The sequence below is a fragment of the Heterodontus francisci genome, chromosome 9 (assembly GCF_036365525.1).
Source record: "Heterodontus francisci isolate sHetFra1 chromosome 9, sHetFra1.hap1, whole genome shotgun sequence".
Lineage (NCBI taxonomy): Eukaryota > Metazoa > Chordata > Chondrichthyes > Heterodontiformes > Heterodontidae > Heterodontus > Heterodontus francisci.
Window position 1 is genome coordinate 32,014,467 of NC_090379.1, and position 25,615 is coordinate 32,040,081.

The 25,615-nt window shown below is 43.4% G+C and overlaps 1 protein-coding gene across 3 annotated transcripts; it reads right to left on the reverse strand.

The window, feature by feature from the left end:
* On the reverse strand, positions 1-25,038 carry LOC137373441 (ubiquitin thioesterase OTUB2-like). Of its 3 annotated transcripts, none has more exons than XM_068038262.1 (6): positions 24,915-25,038; positions 23,294-23,386; positions 11,279-11,397; positions 9,243-9,327; positions 8,650-8,844; positions 1-216 (listed from the first exon to the last, which is right to left on the reverse strand). In XM_068038262.1, the coding sequence occupies exons 1-6, from the start codon at positions 24,996-24,998 to the stop codon at positions 7-9; spliced, it is 786 nt and encodes a 261-aa protein (XP_067894363.1). In that variant the 5' UTR covers positions 24,999-25,038; the 3' UTR covers positions 1-6. The 3 variants fall into 3 exon arrangements, with proteins under 3 accessions (XP_067894363.1, XP_067894364.1, XP_067894365.1); XM_068038263.1 differs by having other exon boundaries at positions 24,910-25,007; XM_068038264.1 differs by lacking the exon at positions 23,294-23,386 and having other exon boundaries at positions 24,910-25,007.
* Between the last annotated feature and the right edge of the window lie 577 nt (positions 25,039-25,615).

Here is a 25,615-nt window from a genome sequence, read left to right on the forward strand (position 1 = left end):
TGACGACTATTTGGGTTTATTTGCTTTATAAAGTATGTCATAATGGCCTGGTTTGTAAAGTAGGTAAACCAAAGGCTTTGATCCATCAGGAAAGACGTGATGATTAACTTCAGTGTCCGTTTTGTCCATATATTCCACTTGGATTGGTATACTCAGTGCTTGGGTCAGCGCAGTGATATGAATGTGATCACTCTCCATAGCCATTGGTTCCACTTCCTATGAGGGGGAAACTTGGCATTATTATTTTATATACTGTATATAAAAGTAAGTTCTGTTAAAGCCAGGCTTCAGGATGCAATAATGACCTCCGCTCAAATGCACCTGGCAATACCCATTTATCAGCAAACATCCAACAATAGGTCAATCCTTTTCTGGTTAGAAACAGACCAGAATAAGTTATCTGACTAAGTATTTTTTACTGAAATCTCAGTATGACCATTTCTACACTGGGATCTCGACGTAGGAAATCAGCCAGCAGTCATCAAGAAGGGAAGAAAAGAGCAATTATTTAGATAGAACTGAGCAAATTATTAGAGGAAGAAAATAAAACACCCTTTTTATTACCAGGTTACTCCTTATGACCCCTCCCCCCAAACTTTGTTTTTTCAAGCTAAATGCACCATATAAAATGCAAGTTGAGTATCCATCATGTTTCATGAAATATCTTCCCCTCTGAACATTAATCTATCTTTTTAAAAGACTTGCATACAGCACCTTTATCTCAAACAATCTATTGAATTTTACATCAGTTACTCAAGTATAATTATCGCACATAGCAAGTTCTCAAACACCAATGAATGACTAGCTAATGTCTTTGGACAGGTTTGTTAAGGAAATAATGTTGGCCCCAGGAGAACTCAGCGTTCAAATGGTGCCTAAGGATCTTTAGTGGATACCTAAACATACAAAAAGAATGATGGGAAAAGCACATTAACCCATCCTAGGGATTAGTGTGCAAATCATGCATCCCCCTCAAATCATAAATGTTAACTCCCGGGCAAAAAAAAACTTCAACAACTCTGGGAAAAATCCTCCCCAGTCACTAAAGCAAGTTCCAGAAGACCATAGTTACTCTTGTGATCACTTGGCATGCATAAAACTCAACTTCCTCCCTGCCAATATGTTTCAATTTGCTTACGAATAGGGCCCTACCAAATTAAGTCAAATTTTATAAATTTCAGTCATGGCATTTTAAGAATCATGAATTTCACATATTTGAATCAAATTTTAGTGTTGCAACACCCATGAAAAGAATCTATTTAAAACCAAAAAAAGACAAAAGGTTTCTGGTTTCAACTGGCACTTATTGTATACTCAAAAACGAATGTAAAAAGCGGACTATAAACATGTCACATTCTTTAATCACTGAGATCAGTACAACTGTCTTTCTTCATTCTCTGTCAGCGCCATGCTAACCTTGTAAGGTGGGGGATTCTGCATTCCAGAGTTCATCTCTGCAATGTGTAGCAAAAACCTTTGGTAGGTAGTCCTGTCGTAGTTTATTTACACTTGGCAAGCAATCACCATTTTGCACATTGAATAACTACAGCTTTGGGCGATCAAGATTTTCCAATTGTATGCTGCACTTGCAAAAGGTTCCATTACAAATAACAACAGGGGGAGATAGTGGTAATGTCACAACTAGTAATCCAGAGGCCCAGGCTAATGCCCTGGGGACACTGGTTCAAATAACACCATGGCAGCGGGTGGAATTTAAAATTCAATTAATTAATAAAAACCTGGAATTGAAACCTAATGGTGCCATGACACTATTATTGATTCTCGTAAAAACCCATCCGGTTCACTAATGTCTTTGGGGAAGGAAATCTGTTGTCGTTACTTGATCTGGTCTGCATGTGACTCCAGATCCACAGCAATGTGGAAGATTCTTAACTGCACTCTGAAATGGTCTAGCAAGACATTCAGTTGTCAAGGGCAATTCGGGTTGGATGAGAAATGCTGGCCTTGCCAGTGATGCCCACATCCCATTAAAGAATCAAAACACATCTGAATTTTCTGAGCTCTGTCAACATTTTAAAAAGACAAATTGTTGCTTTTTTTTTTGCATGTTCGTTTTCCAGCAGTGTGGTGTCAGATGCTCTCTTTCTGCTGCGATAGCTTTCAGACTCCAAGTGGCACCGAATGCTGCCCACTGTGTGATCCAATGTAACACTGCAGCTTGAACAAAACAGTATGCCACCATCAGCATACAGAATTTGGCTTCCACATTTTTTCACTGTGTGCTGCAGTAATGGTTGTGGCCGTTTTGATTTGCTCATTCTGGCATTCTCACTGGTCTGCTAACAGTTGAGACTGCTACTCTCAAAACTGCACAAGAAGCCCTCACTCATCAACCAGAGTTGAGCCTTATGTCAAATCAGTAAAACACACAATGTTCGCAAAATGGCCGATTTCATGATCTGTGACGCAGTTTGCGTGGCCGTGAATTTGGTAGGGCCCTACTTATGAACATAGGACTAAGCAGGGCCAGAAACAACAACCTCCCTCCATTAAGTTGGTCCTAAAGATCAGTTTTCTTACCCTCGCTTTACTTCAATAGCTGTCAAAAGTTTATCCATCACCTTAAAATTTTAAGCATTCTTCCCTTCCACTGCCTTCCAGAGTAGGCCAAGTGTAAAGAAATTATAAAAGTTAACTGTATTTACCTTTTCTCTACTAAGACTCCATATCCAGAAGCTTGTGTTAATATTGATCATTCTGTTTGTCTGTTCTTTGGAAAATTTTAAATACCTAAATAAGATCCCCTCTACATGACACTCTTGTCCAGTATAAAAGGCACGAATAATCTTTCACTAAATGAGGTGCTCAATCCCACTTATCAACACTGATGCTTCTTTCCAAGGACACCATATCCCTTTACACTGTCGTGTCTAGCACTGTACACAATACCAAGGTAAAGGAAACTAGTTTGGGAAAATTAATCACCACTTTCTATATTCTATGCCACAAGCTTATACATCATGAAATCTTGCTTTTTCACCAGTGCTGCACATTTAAAAGATGCCTCCAAAAAAAAAAAACAGCTTCAGGTTCCTGTAAACTCTACACATTTATTTCATCCTGCCACAGTTTTCCATTCCTCAGCTTCATAATTCCATATTTCTCTATATTAAATGGTATCTTACTTATAAACCTAATCCTCCAAACTTGACCCAGAGCCCCCCAATTTGCTATCATTGGCAAATTTAGAGTTTTAGTACTTAATTCCTCCACAGGTTGGTCACAGTCTCAATCAATTCCTGTGGTACCCCAATAGTCACTTTTTCCTGTGTAAAAACAAAAATATTGAATTTTTATAGACTCAACAAATTTTCCTGACATCTCCAAGCTCATCATGCCATCAATGGATTACTTTTAAAGTGGTTCACAAGTCGTCATAATTGGAAAATTTACAGTTTTGGCACAGTTAGTTCTTCATAGATTGATGGCAGTAGATCAAGGAGAGTGGCGGGGGGTGGGGGGGGGAAATAAAAAGAGCAGCAGGAATATAAGGGGCAGTGGCGCCCCCACCCCCACCACCCCGGGTGCACAGCAACAGCTGTGGGAGGATAGAGGAGCAGCAGAGAGAGAGAGAGCACAGCGAGAGCAGCAGGGGGAATAAAAGCAGTGGAGTGAGAGCACAAAAATAATCACTAAGTGATATCACAGGACAGCAGGTTGGCAATTAGCTGGTGAGTATTACCATTCTTGGCACTTTAAGCTAGGGCAGTGGTTAAAATCAGGAGCGGAGAAACTATTCATTAAATCTAGATAAACTAATTAGTTAATAAAACTGAAAACAATGAATAAAAACCTTAAATAAATATATAAAACAAGGTTCGATCGGGATGGCAGGGCAGGTGGTATGTAGTAACTACAGCGTATGAGAGTTTATGGAGACCAGTGAGATCCTAAGCAACCACATCTGCAGTGTCTGCAACTCAAGGAGCTTCACATCAGAATTATTGAGCTGGAGTCTGAGCTGCAGACAGAGATGCATCAGGGAGGGAGAAGTTATCTGAACACTTTGATCCAGGAGGCAGTCACATGCCTTAGGTTGAACATACATACGAACTAGGAGCAGGAATAGGCCTCTCGGCCCCTCGAGCCTGCTCTGCCATTCAATAAGATCATGGCTGATCTGATTGTAACCTCAACACCACCCCCAATAACATTTCACCTCCTTGCTGATTAAGAATATATCTACCTCTGCCTTAAAAATATTCAAAGACTCTGCTTCCACCGCCTTTTGAGGAAGTGAGTTCCAAAGACTCATGACCCTCAGACAAAAAATTTCTCATCTCTGCCCTAAATGGGTGATCCCTTTTTAAACAGTAGTCAAGGACAGGAGGATGTGAATGAGAGTCAGGCAGGTATGGGGACAGATGATATAGTGATGGCAGAGCCTCAGCTTTTAACATTGTGCAAGAAGTACGAGGTACTTGCTACTGAGAACGAAGACTGCAGGAAAGATGGGCAATTTGACCATGGCACCTTGGTACAGGAGACCATTCAAGTAGGACAAATAAAAATGTGGTAGTGGTAGCGGCCAGTATAGTCAGGAGGATACTGTTCTCTGCAGCTGTGACCCGAAGGCTGTGTATCCTGCCCTACACCAGGGTTAAGGCCATCTCCCAGCTGGAAAAGAACTTGGTGCATGAGGGGAGAAGATTCAGTTGTCATGGTCCACATGGGTACCAAAAACATAGACTGAACTACAACTCAAATTCTGCTGAGGGAGTTGAGCTAGGGTCCAAATTAATAAGCAGAACCTCAAAGATAATAATCTCTGGATTACCACCTGAGCCACACACATTAGCATAGGGTCAAACATATCAAAATTGAACGCATGGCTCAAAGAGTGGCGTGGGAGAGAAGGCTTTTTATTCATGGGAAAACGGGCAGCAGTACTGGGGAAAGAGTTCTGTTAAACCTGGCTGGGAGCTGTCCTGGTGTATTGAACAACCTGAATAAACTAAAAAAGGTAGGGGTGGAGGGTTCAGGTGAGGAAAAGTTTGTAAATGTAAAGAGAAAAGTCAAGGCCATAGAACAGTGTAGCGATTTGGGTAAAGATAAGCAAAGTGTGACAGGAAGAAACACAGAGTTCAACAGTAATAGTGCAGTGAATAAGATCAAATCAGGGAAAAATGGTGAAAAGTTGAAATTAAAGCTGCTTCATCTGAATGCACAGAACATTTATAACAAGATAAATGAATTAATGGCACAAATAGAGATAAATGGGGTTGATCTAATAGCTATTACAGAGACAAGGCCGGAATTTTATGCCCCCCCCTCCCCCCCAAAGAGCAGGAAGGTGGCCAGGGCAAGGGGTGTAAAATGGAGCGGGGGGCCCGTCCCGACCCATCTCTGCCACCACTTCATGCAGGGCGGCAGTGACAAAAAACTGCCCGCCTGCCCCAGGCCAGTCAAGCCCTTAAGTAGCCACTTAAGGGCCTCTGCCCGCCGCCAAAGGGGTTTTAACTGTGGCTGGTCGGGCAGCCAGGCCCGAGAGAAGCCACCTGACAAAAGCTGGCCTGGGAGACCCTCATAGTTGGGCATCTTGTGCCCATCAGAGGGACGCCCCCGCTGCCACAACCACACCAAACATGCCCCGCGTCCCCCCCAATCGGCCACCCTTGCCTTGCCAGGACCCAACCGATCACCCGGCAAGGCAACAAAAACTTGCCTTGGTTCCGGGGCTCCACGACATCTTTGTCTTGAAGCTTGGCTGCAGCCCCAGCAGTGGCCACCGCTCCCGGTGGCGCTGCTGAGATTAAGAGCTGCCGACCCACTGATTGGCTGGCAGCTCGATTAGGCGGGACTTCCTGCCTCAAGCAGTCCCGCCTCAGAGCAATTAAAGGCTGGGGAACTGCAAAATGCGGGTCAGATCCGCAGGCCAGGCAAAATTGGGTTCGCCACCTACTTTTCAGTTGGTGGACGGCTCCCGTCCGCAAAGGGTAAAATCCGGGCCATGGTTGTGAACTAAATATTCCAGGGTACTTGACATTTCAAAAATACAGAAAATAGTAAAGGAAGGGGTGTAGTCCTAGATAAAAAGATGACAAGAATATTAGCAAGGAACAATCTTAGCTTGGAGGATCAGGAAGTAGAATCAGTGTGGTTGAAGATAAGAAACAACAAGGATCAGAAAAGATTGGTGAGAGTAGGGCCTCCAACAGTAGTATACTGTTGGACAGAGTATTAATCAAGAAATAAGAGGAGCTGGCAAAAAGGGTAATGCATTAATCTTGGGGAGCTTGAATCTTCATAGGGAGTCGACAAATCAAATTGGCAAATGTAGTTTGGAGGACGGGTTCCTGGAATTTATTCAAGATAGTTTCCTAGAACAATGCATCGTGGAATCAACCAGGAAACAGGCTACATTAGATCTTCTCTTGTGCAATGAGAAGGGTTAATTAGTAATCTTGTAGTAAGGGATCCTCTGGGAGAGAGTGATCAGAATGACAGAATTTTATATCGAGTTTGAGAGCGATGTACTGAAGAAGGGCCACTGATCTGAAACATTAACTCTGCTTCTCTCTCCACAGATGCTGCCAGACCGGCTGGGTATTTCCAGCATTTCTTGTTTTTATATACTTTATTTCACATTATTCTGTGAGCATCGCAGGCAAGGCCAGCATTTGTAGCCCATCCCTAATTACACTCGAGAAGGTGGTGATAGCCACCATCTTGAACTGCTGCAATCCATCTAGTGTAGGTACACCCACAGTGCTATTAGGTAGGGAGTTCCAGGTTCTTGCCTCAGCGACAGTAAGGCAGCAGCGATATGGTTCTAAATCAGGATGGAGAGAGACTTGGAGGGGAACATGCAGGTGGCAGTGTTCTCATGCGCCTGCTGCCCTTGTCCGACTAGGTGGTTGAGGTCATCAGAGTTTGCCAGCATTACTCTTTTGAAACTGACAGCAACTTCTGGAATGCATTTGTGTGCAGTTAAATGCAGAAATCCAGATGTTGCTGCCAGTTATGTTACACTTCTATGAGGTGTGCTGTTGAAGACCCCCAGTCTGCAACAGCGCACTAAGCATAATTGCAGCTGACCAGCCTCAATGGCCCTAAAAAAACTTGTTTTACCTTTGTGGAATCTCAAATTTCATCATTATGGTTAAAAAAAAATCCACATTTAATTATTTTTTTAAAAGTCTGATATACATAGGATTAAGGTAGAAGCTGAAATATGTCTCAATTTATTTTGTTCTCTGTAAAATTTAGAAGATAGCCAGTGCATTTTACTTCCTGTTTATCTCTGAAAATATTTCAGTGTGTTTGGCTGCCTACCCTACTTGACATCCCTGTTGCTGGACGCCAGGAGATCCCCTTGACTTGGCACCACATTCTAACTTATGTCAGGAAAGGGGAAATCCATACCAGATATCACTAGATCTTTGTGAGCAGTTTTCTTCAAGGTCAGCGGTGAGCATTGGCACTTCGCCTATGATTGCAAAATGTGGACCCAAGGGAATCAAGGAATATGTGAACTGGATGGGAAAGTGGAGTTGAGATCGAAGATCTACCATGACCCTATTGAGTGGCAGAGCAGACTCAAGGGTCATAAGCCCTACTTCTATTTATTATTATGTAGACAAGTACAGCAATCAATGTGCATGCAGCAAGACCACATAAACAAGATGTGAATGACTGAATAACCATGTAATCTGGTTTTGGGAGTGTTGGTTGAAAGAAGGAAGTTAGCCTTTTCAAATAATGCCATGAAATCTTTAATGCTCATCTGAACAGGCAAGCTGGCACTTCAAACAATGCAGCACTCCTCCAGTATTGTACCGACGTGTCAGCCTAGATTATGTGCTCAAATCCTATGCTTTTCATCGGAGCCTGCTGCTTCTTTAGATAGCCTTTGAATTTCTGACTTAACAGTTATCCATTTAACAATCTTTTCTCCTATCTTTTGATATATTACAATTTACTAACTTTGCTGATGTCTAGGTATATGAAATCTGGGTTCTTTGTTAATTAATTCAGTAATATTCTTGAAGATTATAGATTTAGCAAGCATAATCTATCACATTGAAAGCCATATTGACTGCTTTCAATCTTTCCAGATTTCATCTGATGTTTCAGTTGTATTGTTCAGAATATTTTGTCTTATTTTCCCCAACTGCTCATGTTAAGATCAGAAGTCTAAATTCTTGGATTATTCTTCCATGCTCTATAGATTGGCACATCATCTTCTCTCCAGAACTTTGGCACAACTCCCATAATTATCAACTCTCTTAAAAGACAAGATGTACCAGATTGCATCTGTTTTGAAGTCAGTGGCAGCTGGATGCCTTGCTTACTTTTCATTAAAGTGTCCTAAAATTGAGGATCATTTTTTAGATCTATCATTTTCCACACTAAATACCATCCCTATAAGAGGAAGGCAACAACTAAATAAGTCGACCAGACCACAGTCTAATATCTCATCCAAATGATGGCATCTTTGACAATGTAGCACTTCTTCAGTAGTGCACTGGTGGGTTAATCGAAGAATTCAAGGGTTTTTAATTACAATACTGTTCAGTAACTATATTGTTTTATCAATATTTACCAAAAACATTTTTCTGACCTGAAGTTTTAAAGGAAATCCATGTTCAATAATTTAAACCAATTATAACCAATTATGGAACTAACCTGAGTGCAGAAATCTTTAACACTTACACCTCCCTCAAGGAAAAACTCGAAGAACTCAGACCGTTTCTGCAAGTACGCAGATGTTAGCAGTCGAAGATATTGCACTAAGTGATCTGAAACACCACGATCGTTGAAAGCAGCAAGAAGTTTTGAGACCGAACCATCCGTTTCCACCAGGTCAATCACATCCATAAACTAGAACCAGAGAACCCAACAGTAACATCTATATCAATGCAATTTTTTCTTAAAAGGCAACTGCAACCATTCCTTAGCAAATTTAGACAGAAAATGGAGATGGCTCATTTTGACCAATAAAAATATTTCAGGATTAAAGCCTATATCACTCAAAAACAAATGGAAAAAAATCCACATTTGCTCACTAGTATTTAAAACAATGAGATCTATTACTGCTAGTGCTATATACTGAAGAAAAGGTTTGCAATCCTGCACAGTGTATCAAGTTCTAATCATAGATTTGGAAACAATCCCTTCTAAATTTTGTGGGTTTTTTTGTGCAGTTGAGTCAAAAGGCAAGAGTAATGAAACCTTCAAACTTCTCATTTTCCTCAGTTCTTCATTAATGAAATACTTACTGTGGTGAAAGAATTTTCAAATGTACTTTCGGCAAATCCAGCAGATGAAAGTTCATCTCTACTCCGCATTAAATTCTTTCTGAGTCTAAAATAAAAATAATTAATCTTAGGAAAAAAAATGGTGATTAACCTTTAAGATTAATTATACAAATACTATGGAGAAGACTTTTACTGTTTATTATTTGTAATAAAATCTTAACTTCTGTTTTTATACATTTACTGTTAGCTGTAGAGCATGAACAGTGGGAATTTCCATATAGTAGCTGTAGAAATTTCAACAAAATTTAGTTAAAATCTTTGAATATCAGCAAAATCTACATGAATAGTACTTTTTTCTCCTTATTAATTCCTTGACACATGTCTGTTATAACAACATTTTTGGAGTTACCCAGGTGTCATACATAGAAACCTATCATCACCTTTATGAGTCTCCACACCAAGCTACAAAAGAGTCTAAGCAGGCAATTCCTATCTAACTGCTATTGGACTGCATGCACTCTCATTCATATAGCAGCAACGTTCTCTAGAGCCACTAGTGCCTAATTGGGAAACTAGATGTGGCTATTGAAAATAAAAATTTACAAAGACACTATTGTTGGGCATGTGATATCAATACTCATTGCATATGCATATGTACTTTAACCTCTTGAAGGTAAAATGATACAACAAAAAGTGTGTGAAAGGGTATTTTGATCGTTGCGTGTGCTTTACCTCCTTGGTCACTGCTTATTGGTCAACTGCTAAAATGGTGTGTAGCACAGATGAAAACATTGGACTTCAGCACCACAGAAACACCAGCAATAATGTATGGAAAGGGGAGTTGTCACCGTTTCAGCTCAACCAATTGTTCCAGACCAGAAGAAAGCAAGCCTAACCAATAGGTAGCTCCAACAGGGCACATCATGGCAAAGGGCAGGGAATAGCAAAATCAGGTGTGGCGTGCCTCATTGTGCCAGTCAATCACTCTCGAAGTTTAGGTACTCTCAACCAACGGGCAAAAGAAGCTGTTTAAAACCGTGCTGTATCTCATAAATTTATACCAGAATTCCAATGCTAGGTGAACGAGAAAGATTGCAAATTATGCACTGAATGGCGATAGATGTTTTTTAAGTTAATATATGTTTATGTAAAGCATTTGACTAAAACTAGTGCATATGGCTAAAACAGTGGTGCCATACCGCACCTGTGGCTAGGCAACACTGCCCTACACACATCAATTAACCAGAGTCCAAATTGGCAGAGCCAAGGCATGAGGATCCTCAAGTGTGCACAGAGGCATAGCTGGAGTTTAAATCCAGTTCAAACAATTCAAACAAAGCAATTTACTAAGAGATGAATGGTAAGCTGCCTACTCCTTGCCCAGCTAAAACTACTAATTTTAGGCATTCACTTAGAGGCTTATCTGGAGCAGATTGGGAAGAATCCATATCCTCAGCCACATGTGGATCCCTCCGGATTTGGACTGGCTGGACAATCAATAGAACACTGCATGAAATGCAACATTCTTCTACCAATAAAAATGTTCATTGTGTCCTCAATGCAGAAAAAAAATTCTATATGACTATTTTTGAATAGTAGCAAATCATACAAAACCTAACTACAGTTCTACACAGCGAGTTACTCATTTCAAACCAACCATCTGTATAGAACATGAGTGGATCTCTACTTAGAAAAGGAAAGATTTACAGGGCTATGGGGAAAGAGCAGGAGAATGGGACAAATTGGTAGCTCGTTCAGGCACAATGGGCAGAATGGCCTCCTTCTGTGCTGTACGAGTCTATTCTTCAAAGAGGAGAAAGAGGAATAAAATTCCCCAGCCTCATCTTGAATACCTATTAGATCATTTAACCTCTCTTCCACTTCCTCTGCCACAGTAACAGCGTAATAACACGCATGTAGGAGAGTGGATCGCTAATTACTGATAATTTCACAAATCGGAATTCATTTATATCACCATCTTGCAACTCCATCCTACCTATAACTATACAACTAAATCTGCAATATCATGAGTAACAGCAACCATAAAGCAAACTTACTTTTGGATTCCCTTGCTACTTCCAAGTAGTGATTCCAAGTAAGCAAAGCTCAGTGCTCGATAAAAGCAGTTCCCATCACCAAGTGTTCTTCTGAAGAAGGCATACTTTCTACTGATATCCTTTTAAAAAAAAAGATGGATCTACACATGTAGGCTGACATGAAAGAAATCATTTTCAATTCAATGCTTTCAACATTTAAATCACTTTCTTGAAGTCTGTTGAAACCATGACCCATTCAAACCAGCATGACAGTGAAAGGTATTCCTTTAGGAATGTTGTTGCATAGTATCATGCCAAAGACTTGCGGGTTGATAGGAAAATTGGCCATTGTAAAAGCCATTGTAAAAAAAATTGCCCCTAGTGTAGGTAGGTGGTAGGAGAATTGAGGGAAGGTGGGGATGGGAGAGGGAAAATGGGATTAATGCAGGATTAGTATAAATGGATGGTTGATGGTCAGCGCGGACTCAGTGGGCCGAAGGGCCTGTTTCATTGCTGTATCTCTCTATGACTCTATCCTGGTATGAATTATATGACACATGCAAGTAAATTAGATATACAATCAACTTTTTAAAAATTCTTTCATGGGATGTGGGCGTCACCGGCAAGGCCAGCATTTGTTGCGCATCCCTAATTGCCCTTGACAACTGAGCGTCTCGTTAGGCTATTTCACAGGGCAGTTAAGAGTCAACCACATTGCTGTGGGTCTGGAGTCACATGTAGGCCAGACCAGGTAAGCACAACAGATTTCCTTCCCTAACGGACATTAGTGAACCAGGTAGGTTTTTATGACAATCAATGACAGCTCCATGGCATCATTATTGAGACTAGCTATCAATTCCAGACTTTTTTTTAATGAATTAATTGAATTTAAATTCCAGCAGCTGCCATCGTGGAATCTGAACTCTTGTCCCCAGGACATTAGCCTGGGACTCTGAATTACTAGTTCAGTGACATTACCAGTACGCCACCATCTCCCCTTGTTTTTCTTGTCAAAGATGCACTGAGAAAAGCAAAAGTATTTGGAAATTTCAGAATTGAGCCAGAAAAAAAGTCAGGCCGGAGCTTTAGTGCTGAAATATCAGTTTGACAAATTATATATTTTTTTGCAGTTTTGATAAATGGTCGGCACCTTAAAACTTAAGCTATTGTGCTTAGGGAATTTATCAACCAGCTGCAGCCAGAGTTTTGGAGCAGGCCTGTCCATATACAACACTGCCAAGTTTGTTGGGAGTGATCTCACTGGTAATAGGCTTGAGAATCTGGTACATAATTTTCAACTATGTCCTGACTTCACAATGTGTTCATTTTGTAGCTCCTTTACTTTAATTGGAGTGACAAGTTTTAAAAATGAAGTCCCAACAAGTCTCTTCCGGGAGATGAGAGAAAAAGCACATTGTCTGTTAGTTAATTGGATGTCTCAGACAAGCAACCAAATGGCACTTTGAAAAAAGCTGACAGACCAAGAAAAACTGTACTTAAGAGCCATTTACAAAACATTTAATTCTTAGTTACAATTATTTTCCCTGCTCAAGTTAAAAGATGTTCCATAATAAATATAATAAAATCATTCTTAATTTGAATAAGGTCTCATTTAATGCATTTTCAAAGCCCAAAATGAGATATTATGGAAAAGTAATTACTCAATAGGATTTGCTCTCTGTTTACCCAGGCATCTTAACAAAAAGTTTACCTGAATCTGAAGGCTTATATCAACACTCGGGAGGTTTAAGGAGCTGGGGCTCAGTCATAATAGTGAAATAAGATACAAGAGCCAAAAAGATTTAAGAAAACATTAAATGCAACATCCCTTACCTAGAATGAAGGAAAATACAACATGCAAATGCTGAAGCCTAAACAGAAAATGCTGGCAACACTCAGCTGACTGGGCAGCATCTGTGAAGAAAGGGAAAATATTAATATTTCAGGTATAACCATTTGTCAGAACTGTAAGGTTATTACAGCTGAGCAGGCTAGAAGGTAGTCTTCTGTACTGTGTCCCAGTTCTGACCAAGGATTATACTTGAAAAGGTTAACATCTTTTCTTTCTTTACAGATGCTGCCTGACCTGCTGTGTGTTCTTCGAATTAAGATCTCTTGTTGCATGATTTTCTCTTGCACTGAGCCAGTAGTTACTAGGGATACAGGCTATGCTCAATCCATGACTGTAGATATGTTGTCAAGAAAACATGGGATGCCAAATGAGGGATTATTAATTCAGTGGTTGGAAATTTACATCAAACTTTTAATGGAAAAATTCCTGCAGTTAACTTTAAAGAAACTAGCAGCCAAGATGGTCACTGCAATTTGCATCTAAAACACCTTTGCACATTCCAAAGACCCACCCAGACACAGAGGTCTGAGCATCATAGACCCAGAATAATGGCTTGCTCGAAGTGATTGAATTACCTAAGATTGCTTCATTAGCACAGCATTCAAGGCAATTCTAACACCTTGACTTTGAAAGAGCAAACCCCCTGCAAGTGTAAATATTGGCATCATGGGGACTGGGGAGCCAATTCCGAACCTTTGAATATCATTAGAAGTTTCCAGTGAATACACGGGGGCTGTCATGTGACTGTCTGTCCATCTCTGGGAAAGCCAGAAAGTTTCCTTGAACAAAGACAAACAGGCAGTAACTCAGACTGTGCAGCAGGAGAAAGGATGTGTCTCCCTCCCTACCCCTCTCTCCAGATAACACAAGTTTGAACCTCGTCTGTGACTGCGGACCCTCCAACCCTACAGATTGCTACTGACAGAGACCAGCCATCTACAAGCCTGCCTCCAAGAAAGCCTTGAGCCAAGCGGGCCAGCCACAAAGTGCACTTTGACCAGCTAAGGACTTAAAGAATACAACTTCAGCTGGAAGACCACCGAATCATCCAACTTCACAGACTGTGTATTTAATTTCCATTTATTCTGGACTCTAATCCAACCACAAAACCTGATAGACAGGGTAGATGCAGCTAAGATGTTTCCCCTAGTTTGGGAGTCTAGAACCAGGGGATACAATTTAAAAATAAGGGGGACGCCACTTGTATTGAATGGTGGGGCAGGCTCGATGGGCTAATAGGCCAATGTTCCCAATCCACACCTGCTCGCAGCTGGCCAAACAGAAAGGCTTGTGGTGCAGGCTACTCTCCAGCTAGCTTGGCAGGAAGTGTAACACCAAACAAGCTGGACAGACTGAAAAAAATGATTTATTTAAAATGTTAGAGTGTACAATGATTACTACCCCATGTATACTGTAGTGCATTCAGTAGATAGCTTTCCAGCAGAGTTTATAGGGCAGATTAAGATGGAAAAAGGTCACCTGATGTATTCACTAAACTTAACTAACCTTGATAAGTTAAATTTTTTGCAAAAATACTGGTATCAACATTAACTCTCCAATGCCCTCACCCCCACCATGCCGCCAAAGGTAATAAAGCAGATAATAAACTAACTCAGGTCATAGTTTTACACAACAGCCAACGTATGCATTTTTGCATAGAAAATTTAAATTGTTACTGCAGCTTCAATAACTCCATTTGCAATACATCTACTATATTGACCTGGATTTTGCAGTGGTAATGATGGTGAAACTAGTAACGTTCATTGTCATTACTCCACTGAAACTGATTTATTCTGCGCGCTGCAGAATAACGGGGAAATCCAGAAGTTGCTGTCAGTAATTCTATGCTTCTCCAGTGGGTGCGTTGTTGAGGTATTCTTCCCCACCACCACCCCAACTGCAATCAATGGGAAATCAAATGAATTGACAAAAACTTCCAGTCTTACACTGTTAGTATCACTCTAGAAACTCTAGAAAAAAAGTTACACTTTTTTGAATGGGGTGTAACTGGCTCTTCAACAGTGTACTGACTTCATAATTACTGCTAAACACTCTCACTAGCCCTGAAAAACTAATTTTATATTTGTAGAATGGCAAATTTCTCCATACTGTTAAGAAAATTTTTTTCTTCTTTGGCCTCCTTATCTCGAGAGACAATGGGTAAGCGCCTGGAGGTGGTCAGTGCTGTGTGGAGCAGCACCTGAAGTGGCTATAAAGGCCAATTCTAGAGTGACAGGCTCTTCCACAGGTTCGTGGGCGGCACAGTGGCGCAGTGGTTAGCACCGCAGCCTCACAGCTCCAGTGACCCGCGTTCAATTCTGGGTACTGCCTGTGCGGAGTTTGCAAGTTCTCCCTGTGTTTGCGTGGGTTTCCTCCGGGTGCTCCGGTTTCCTCCCACATGCCAAAAGACTTGCAGGTTGATAGGTAAATTGGCCATTAGCAATTGCCCCTAGTATAGGTACGTGGTAGGGAAATATAGGGACAGGTGGGGGATGTGGTAGGAATATGGGATTAGTGAAGGATTAGTATAAATGGGTGGTTGATGGTCGGCACAGACTCGGTGGGCCGAAGGACCTGTTTCAGTGCTGTATCTCTAAACTAAACTGCTGCAGAAAAATTTGTTTGTCGGGGCTGTTACACAGTTGGCTCTCCCCTTGCGCCTCTGTCTTTTTTCCTGCCAACTGCTAAGTCTCTTCGACTCGCCACACTTTAGCCCCACTTTTATGGCTGCCCGCCAGCTCTGGCGAACGCTGGCAACTGACTCCCACGACTTGTGATCAATGTCACAGGGCTTCATGTCGCGTTTGCAGACGTCTTTATAACGGAGACATGGACGGCCGGTGGGTCTGATACCAGTGGCGAGCTCGCTGTACAATGTGTCTTTGGGGATCCTGCCATCTTCCATGCGGCTCACATGGCCAAGCCATCTCAAGCGCCGCTGACTCAGTAGTGTGTATAAGCTGGGGATGTTGGCCGCCTCGAGGACTTCTGTGTTGGAGATACGGTCCTGCCACCTGATGCCAAGTATTCTCCGGAGGCAGCGAAGATGGAATGAATTGAGACGTCGCTCTTGGCTGGCATATGTTGTCCAGGCCGCGCTGCCAGAGAGCAAGGTACTGAGGACACACGCTTGATACATTCGTATTTTTGTGTTCCGTGTCAGTGCGCCATTTTCCCACACTCTCTTGGCCAGTCTGGAAATAGCAGTGGAAGCCTTTCCCATGCGCTTGTTGATTTCTGCATCCAGAGATAAGTTACTGGTGATAGTTGAGCCTAGGTAGGTGAACTCTTGAACCACTTCCAGAGCGTGGTCGCCAATATTGATGGATGGAGCATTTCTGACGTCCTGCCCCATGATGTTCGTTTTCTTGAGGCTGATGGTTAGGCCAAATTCATTGCAGGCAGCCGCAAACCTGTCGATGAGACTCTGCAGGCACTCTTCAGTGTGAGATGTTAAGGCAGCATCGTCAGCAAAGAAGAGTTCCCTGATGAGGACTTTCCGTACTTTGGACTTCGCTCTTAGACGGGCAATGTTGAACAACCTGCCCCCTGATCTTGTGTGGAGGAAAATTCCTTCTTCTGAAGGCTTGAACGCATGTGAAAGCAGCAGGGAGAAGAAAATCCCAAAAAGTGTGGGTGCGAGAACACAGCCCTGTTTCACGCTACTCAGGATAGGAAAGGGGTCTGATGAGGTGCCGCCATGTTGAATTGTGCTTTCCATATTGTCATGGAATGAGGTGATGATACTTAGTAGCTTTGGTGGACATCCAATCTTTTCTAGTAGTCTGAAGAGACCACGTCTGCTGACGAAGTCAAAGGCTTTGGTGAGATCAATGAAAGCAATGTAGAGGGGCATCTGTTGTTCGCGGCATTTCTCCTGTATCTCACGAAGGGAGAACAGCATGTCAACGGTCGATCTCTCTGCACGAAAGCCACACTGTGCCTCAGGGTAGACGCGCTCGGCCAGCTTCTGGAGCCTGTTTAGAGCGACTCGAGCAAAGACTTTCCCCACTATGCTGAGCAGGGAGATTCCACGGTAGTTGTTGCAGTCACTGCGGTCACCTTTGTTTTTATAGAGGGTGATGATATTGGCATCGCGCATGTCCTGGGGTACTGCTCCCTCGTCCCAGCACAGGCATAGCAGTTCATGTAGTGCTGAGAGTATAGCAGGCTTGGCACTCTTGATTATTTCAGGGGTAATGCTGTCCTTCCCAGGGGCTTTTCCGCTGGCTAGAGAATCAATGGCATCACTGAGTTCCGATTTTGTTGGCTGTATGTCCAGCTCATCCATGACTGGTAGAGGCTGGGCTGCATTGACGGCAGTCTCAGTGACAACATTCTCCCTGGAGTACAGTTCTAGGTAGTGCTCAACCCAGCGGTCCATTTGTTTGCGTTGGTCAGTGATTATGTCCCCTGATTTAGATTTGAGGGGGGCGATCTTCTTGATGGTTGGCCCAAAAGCTCTCTTAATGCCATCATACATTCCTCCGATGTTTCTGGTGTCTGAGGCCAACTGAATATGACTGCATAGGTGTTGCCAGTAGTCATTTGCGCAGCGCCTGGCTGTTCTTTGTGCAGTGCTTCTGGCTGCTTTAAGTGCTACGGATGTTAACTCGCTGGGGGCTTTCTTGTAGTTCAACAGTGCAATGCGCTTAGCGGCTATGACAGGTTCCAGCTCTTCATTATGAGATTGAAACCAGTCTGCATTTCTCTTCGCACGTTTGCCATAGGTGGTCAAAGCTGACTCATAGATGGTGTCTCTGATGTGGGCCCACGGTCTTAGCATCCCCTGTGGGAGTGTTTTGAAGGGCTGTTACAAGTGAATTTAGAAATTTTTGTAACAGCTGTGGATGAGAAATTCTGCTCGTGTTGATGCGCGGGTGGCCCTTCTGCTTGGAATGATGCAACTTCTTTGGTCTGAGTCTAACCATGCTGCACACCAGGGAGTGGTCAGTGTCGCAGTCCGCACTGTGGAAGCTACGTGTGATTTGAACACTGTTTAAGGATGCTCGCCTTGTGACGATGAGGTCTAGCTGGTGCCAACGACGCGATCTTGGGTGCCTCCATGAAACCTGGTGACAGGGTTTAGTGTGAAAGAACAAGTTGGTGATGCAGACGTTATGATAGGTACACAACTCAAGCAGTCTCTGCCCGTTCTCATTCATCCTTCCAATGTCATAGCGCCCAAGGCAGGAGGGCCATGAGTCATGGTCGGCCCCAACCCTGGCATTAAAGACCCCCAGCAGGAACAGGTGTTCGGTGTTGGGGATGCTGCGAATGATATCATGGAGTTCCTCATAGAACTGGTCTTTAGCTTCAGGTGGGGAGCAGAGTGTTGGAGCATAGATGCTGAGTAGGTGTACTGGACCAGAGGTGGTGAGCAGTCGAATGGACAGTATGCGTTCCGAACCATTTGAGGGAGGCTCTATCATGCTGAGCAAGGAGTTTCTGATGGCGAAGCCCACTCCATGCTGTCTTGGTTCTTCAGGATCCCTGCCCTGCCAGAAGAAGGTGTAGTCTTGCTCTGCTGGAGATCCACTCACGGGGAGGCGTGTCTCCTGAAGTGCTGCAATGTCTACATTGAGTCTACTGAGCTCGTTATTAATGATGGCGGTCTTCCGAGAATCGTTGATTTGTGTCAGGTCTTCTGACAGGCCAGGACACATAGTTCTGACGTTCCAGCTTGCAAAGCGAAGGGCTGGTACCTTCTTTCATGTTGTTTGGTGCGGTGTTGCAGTCCACCTTTCGGGCAACGACCCTGAGCTCCAAGCACCCATTGAAGCAGGTGGACTGTGGTGGGACAGAACCTTATTGACCGGGGGCTGCCCGGCTTTAGGCGTGCAGTAGCTGTCCAGTGAGGTGCGATGACCTCTCCCACCGACAAAGGCAACCCGTGGTGCCCAATCTCTACGCCAATTTAGCTGGACTTATAACCCGTAACTGCTGCCTTCCGTGTTGTTTCAGTCGCTGTGAGGCAACTATGGAGTGACCTCTCCATGGCGCATGCCTGGGCGAATTTAAGGCGGTTGAGAGTTGCCCAGTCATCAAAACCCCCCTCTTGCCCTTTCTGGTGGGGGTCCAAAGGAGTGCAGAGCACGACGTTTGGCACCGGTATGGCTGCAGGAACTGCCGGAAGCATGCCAAAGGTGACACATGACCGCCTACGGGGTTCCGCTCCGGATTTTCTGTTAGGGTTTACTCCCTTAGCCTTAGTCTCTCCCGAGATCTTCAAGGCAAGATGGCTCCTGGGCAGCAAGCTCCCTAGGAAGCTTCCTTGCTGTTCAACTCTATCCATGGCCATCTGCTCCCATTCTTAGTGTTTTCTCCCCCAATCTACCCTCTTCAACTGTTTAAACTCCCCTGGCTCTTTAATCAGTTCATTTTAGCCCTAACTACAAGGTAACAGCTAGTTTATGTTACCTGGGCCCACTTCCCTCCCCCAGCCATACCTGCTCTTTGTTTTCTAAATGAAATTGATCGCAGTCCGGATGAAACTGAAAAGTACAGCTGGTGTTACTTTGATCTTCGATCCTGCTGTCTTCACCGTCCAGAGTGTCCGCGGCCACAGCGTGCGGTAAGTCCATTGAAGAGAATAAGGAGAAGCGGGACCCGAGGGAAGCCTTGCGAAAAGGTGCCCCGAACACCCAAAAAGCCACGAACGGCTCCTCGGCCGCAACTTCAAAGCGCCCGCGGGAGATGGCTCGGAGAGCATCTGCAGTGCACTGTCGGCAATGCTGGTACCGGCGCACGAGGATGTCGCTCACCTCCCGAAGGACGCGGACGAGATTTCCAGGCATCGATGGTGGGAACTGAGGAAATGACTTATTACCTGCACCCCCTTTCCCCCACCTTCCCCTTCCCAGCTCCACTCTCTCAGCTCACCCCACCCCCCGCACCCCCCTCACAACCCCTCCCCAGCCCCCCCCTCGCACCATCTTCCCCCTGCACACCCTTCCCCTGCACCCCCCCTACCCCCTTACAGCCCCCTTCCCAGCTCCCCCTCGCACCCCCTTCCCTCCACCCCTCCCCCTCCTCCCACCGGCATCATCCTACACCTGTGTAGGGGCCCTAAGAAAAATTACATTTTTAAAAATGTATTTTTTTAAAGTTTCTTCATTTTAGCTTCTTTAATCCAATCATTTATTTCACTCCGAAAATTTAAATTTAAAAAATTGAAGGATATTAAGGGCTTTTAACTTCCTGGCATGCTGTGTGTGAATACTTCAATGTGACTGGCTACCTACATGCTTGCTGACATCATTGCTGCTGCACGCCAAGACATCCCTCTGACTTGGCACCAGATTTAAACTGCCATCAGGAAAGGGAAAAACCAGACCAGAGATGGCTAGATCTTTGTGAGCAGCTTTCTTCCAGGTCAATTCTGGGCACCCTTGCTTATATAGCAACAGAAAACAGGAAGAGCAAGCCATTCGGCCCTTTGGGCCTGCTCCGCCATTCAGAAAAGATCATGGCTGATCATTTAATTCAGTACCCTGTTCCCGCTTTCTCCCCATATCCCTTGATCCCTTTGGCATTAAGAAATCTATCTATCTCCTTTTAATGACTTGGCCTCCACTGCCTTCTGCAATAGAGAATTCCACAGGCTCACTACCCTCTGAGTGAAGAAATTTCTCCTCATCGCTGTTCTAAATGGCATACCCCATATCCTGAGAATGTGGCCCCTGGTTCTGGACTCCCCAGCTATTGGGAACATCCTCCCTGCATCTAGCCTGTCTAGTCCTGTTAGAATTTTATAGGTTTTTGAGATCCCCTCTCATTCTTCTAAACTCTAGTGAATATAGGCCTCGTCGACACAATCATACATCAATCCTGCATCCCAGGAATCAGCCTAGTAAATCTTCTTTGCATTCTCTCTAAGGCAAGAATGCCCTTCCTCAGATAAGGAGAGCAAAACGGCACACGATACTCCAGATGTGGTCTCACCAAGGCCCTGTATAACTGCAGTAAGATATCCTTGCTCCTGTACTCAAATCCTCTTGCAATGCCTTCCTAATTGCTTGCTGCACCTGAATGCTTGCTTTCAGCGACTTGTTGCACTTCCCCCTTTCCCAATCTATCACCATTCGGATAACAATCTGCCTTTCTGTTTTTACAACCAAAGTGGATAACCTCATATTTATCCACGTTATACTGCATCTGCCATGCATTTGCCCACTCACCCAACCTGTCCAAATCACATTGGAGCCTTTTTGCATTCTCCTCACAGCTCACATTCCCTCCCAGCTTTGTGTTGTCTGCAAACGTGGAAATGTTACATTTAGTTCCCTCACCCAAGTCATTAATGTATATTGTAAATAGCTGGGGCACAAGCACCGATCCCTGCGGTACCCGAATAGTCACTGCCTGCCACCCGGAAGTCCCGTTTATTCCTAGTCTCTGTTTCCTATCTGTCAACCAATTCTCACTCCATGCCAGTATATTACCCCCAATCCCATGTGCTTTAATTTTGCACTCCTCTTTGCTGACGATGCTGCCTTAACGTCTCACACTGAAGAGTGCCTGCAGAGTCTCATCGACAGGTTTGCAGCTGCCTGCAATGAATTTGGCCTAACCATCAGCCTCAAGAAAACGATCATGGGGCAGGACGTCAGAAATGCTCCATCCACCAATACTGGCGACCACGCTCTGGAAGTGGTTCAAGAGTTCACCTACCTAGGCTCAACTATCACCAATAACCTGTCTCTAGATGCAGAAATCAACAAGCGCATGGGTAAGGCTTCCACTGCTATGTCCAGACTGGCCAAGAGAGTGTGGGAAAATGGCGCACTGACACGGAACACAAAAGTCCGAGTGTTTCAGGCCTGTGTCCTCAGTACCTTGCTCTCTGGCAGCGAGGCCTGGACAACATATGCCAGCCAAGAGCGACGTCTCAATTCATTCCATCTTCGCTGCCTCCGGAGAATACCTGGCATCAGGTGGCAGGACCGTATCTCCAACACAGAAGTCCTCGAGGCGGCCAACATCCCCAGCTTATACACACTACTGAGTCAGCGGCGCTTGAGATGGCTTGGCCATGTGAGCCGCATGGAAGATGGCAGGATCCCCAAAGACACATTGTACAGCGAGCTCGCCACTGGTATCAGACCCACCGGCCGTCCATGTCTCCGCTATAAAGACGTCTGCAAACGCGACATGAAATCCTGTGACATTGATCACAAGTCGTGGGAGTCAGTTGCCAGCGTTCGCCAGAGCTGGCGGGCAGCCATAAAGACAGGGCTAAAATGTGGCGAGTCGAAGAGACTTAGTAGTTGGCAGGAAAAAAGACAGAGGTGCAAGGGGAGAGCCAACTGTGCAACAGCCCCAACAAACAAATTTCTCTGCAGCACCTGTGGAAGAGCCTGTCACTCTAGAATTGGCCTTTATAGCCACTCCAGGCGCTGCTTCACAAACCACTGACCACCTCCAGGCGCGTATCCATTGTCTCTCGAGATAAGGAGGCCCAAAAGAAACCTCTTATGTGGGACCTTATCAAAAGCCTTCTGAAAATCCAAATACACCACATGCACTGGTTCTCCTTTATCTATTCTACTAGTTACATCCTCAAAAACTCCAGTAGATTTGTTAAGCATGACTTCCCTTTCATAAACCCATGCTGACTTTGTCCAATCCCGTTTATGCTTTCTCGGTGTTCTGCTATCACATCCTTTATAAAAGACTCTAGCATTTTCCCCACTACTAATGTAAGGGCTAACTGGTCTGTAGTTCTTTGTTTTTCTCTCCCTCCTTTTTTAAATAGTGGGGTTGCATTTGCCACTCTCCAATCTGTAGCAACTGCTCCAGTGTCTATAGAATTTTGGAAGATGACCACTAGTGCATCCACTATTTCCGGGGCCACTTTCTTTCGTACTCTAGGTTGTAGATTATCAGGCCCTGGGGATTTGTCAGCCTTTATCCCCATTAATTTCCCTAGCACTACTTTTTTTTACCAATTCTGATTTCCTTCAATTCCTCCCTCTTATTAGACCCTTGGTTCCCTAACATTTCTGGGAGCTTATTTGTGCCCTCCTTTGTGAAGACACAACCAAAGTATGTGCTTCGGCAATGACCACAATCTCTGAGCCATTATCACCACTGCCTGATATATAATTTAATTGTCGAATGCCATGATAAATAGAAGCTTCTTTTAGGAGCCTTCACAGAGCTGTAATTAAACAATATCCTACCTGCACTTTTTGTTGATAAATTCTATCTTCAGGATGTTCTTCTCCAAGTGCTAGTATTTCACTTTTATCAGAGACTATACAAACAGATCCAAACTATTTTTAAAAAGGGAAAAAGAACACTGAATAGAACATGGAAATCAGTGCTAAGAAAAAAAAAGCATATAACATTCACATATGCAAACTATACATTTTGACATTTGAACAAAGATCCTACATACTAATATTCTACTTGCAATGCCTACCCAGTATCCAATGAATGCAAGTTCACATATGAGACAAAACATTAAACTTATATTCCCTAATGTAATCAGAATAAGTTAGTACCCAATCTGAGACACTGTTCATGGCAGCATACCTTGGAGAAAAGTTGAGTTTACAAAATGGAAAGTGGTAGATTCCACCTTTCCTCTTGAGGTAAATGTGAATGGGGCAGCAACTAATATACTAACCAGTCAAAAGTGCAGGATTTCAGAGAAATATTAAAGGCTGTAAAGTACAATGCTTTTCAAAAAAACAAAACAGGGGTTGACTGAATACGAAAGGAAGGCCATCTTTGTGAACAAGTGATCAGGAAACTATTGAGAAATAATCATTTTCATGCCATCACAATGATAAATGTGTGTATTTCAAAATAATACAAAGGTAACAAATTTGATTTTTCCTTCTGTGTATCTATTCAGTATGTTGTGCATATATATCATCACTTAAGAAAACTTCAGTTCAAGTGCTTGTGGCTTGGTCATAGATAAGCAGATTGTCAGAAACTGTTTTACTGACCACTGCATTCATCACCTAAAGTACACATTTGAACATTGTAGACCTATACATTGTAGCACATACAATCCATGAGATTAGTAGTTATCAACTTCAGGGGGATGGGATGTCACACTAGGCTAGCAGTGACCTTTCACTTCTGGAGCTTGGATTCAAGTCCAACTTTAATTGCAACCTAATTTGAGAGGCTGCAAGGATACTTGGTGAAAAAAGTGGAAAATTCATGCTCTGCTAAGATTGGGGTTATGAGACATTGCTGGGGCATCAAAAAAAGAACTTTGATCCATATCTAATCCATGCTGTACCCAAACAAAAAAATAAACTGACACTTAATGGTTCAATTAGGAAATGTTCCAGAAAAATTAACATAAGTAACTTCATGAAACAAAGTATGATACAGAATAAAATAAAGTAACAATCTTGACTACCAAAGCAACGCATGAATTTGGTCACCTGCTCACAGGAAAACACTTTTTCCCTTGACTTAGCAAAGAACATTCTATCTTAAACTAACACCACAATAACTTTTACAAAACTCCAACACGCAATTTAAAGACAGCCGATTTAGCCAGGTACATCTTACATGCCCATTGCTTTACAGCAGACAGCGGAAACACATTCCAACTTTGTCAATAGAATTGGTTATGCCTTTTGTGCCTTAGTGCTGTCACAATGGCAACTGATCTACTAAATTCATTGGGGAATTGAGGCATCTACAATCTTGCCCCAACCCCCAACCCATCAATCATGTTGCTCTATTCCCTTCCCCCACCCCCACAATGTCATCACTTTTACTTCTCACACTGACAGCAAGGGGTTGGAACAGAGAAACTCTGACTTACTGTACCATCCATTGCACTCCCTGTGGAGGAGTGAGCAGCCGGCTTGTGCTGTGCAGTGACATGCAGCGCGGATACCGGGATTGACACATTGCCCGCAAGCCTCACGAGACCCGCATCATCAGCTCCACCCCCTCCACCGCAGGAAGTGACGTAACAGACAATTGACAATCGGAGCAATCAGCCGAGAGGTCAGGTGGTTTAATCCTCCGACCAATCAGAGCAGCGAGAGGATCGCTACTCTGGCTCCGCTGTCCCGGGAGCACGTGCCCTTTGACAGGTCCGGTTTCTGCTGCTGCTGTCTAGTTCACAATAGGCATTGTCTTGGGTCACAGTGGCATCAGTATAAGAGGCAATGTTAGTTTGTATGGGGGGGGAAAGGCTAAGCTGCACCAAAATTCCATTTAAACACCTGGAACTGCCTTTATATTTAAGCGTGGGGTGCATCAGGTTATAATTTAAATCACTACTGAGTGAATGTCACTCTAAATGAATGAGTTGAGTTATCTACAAATTCAAATTTATTTCATTTTGTTTTCGAAACTTGGAAGACAGCTTTCATCCCAACCAGCGCCAAAAACGGTTCATTCTGTTTCACAGCATTGCAGCACGGTGCAATTTCATTTAGTATGAATAGATTTGTTTGCAGTAATAAGTAACAAATATGAATGCATATGCATTTCATTTTTTACTAGCTATCGAAACGCCC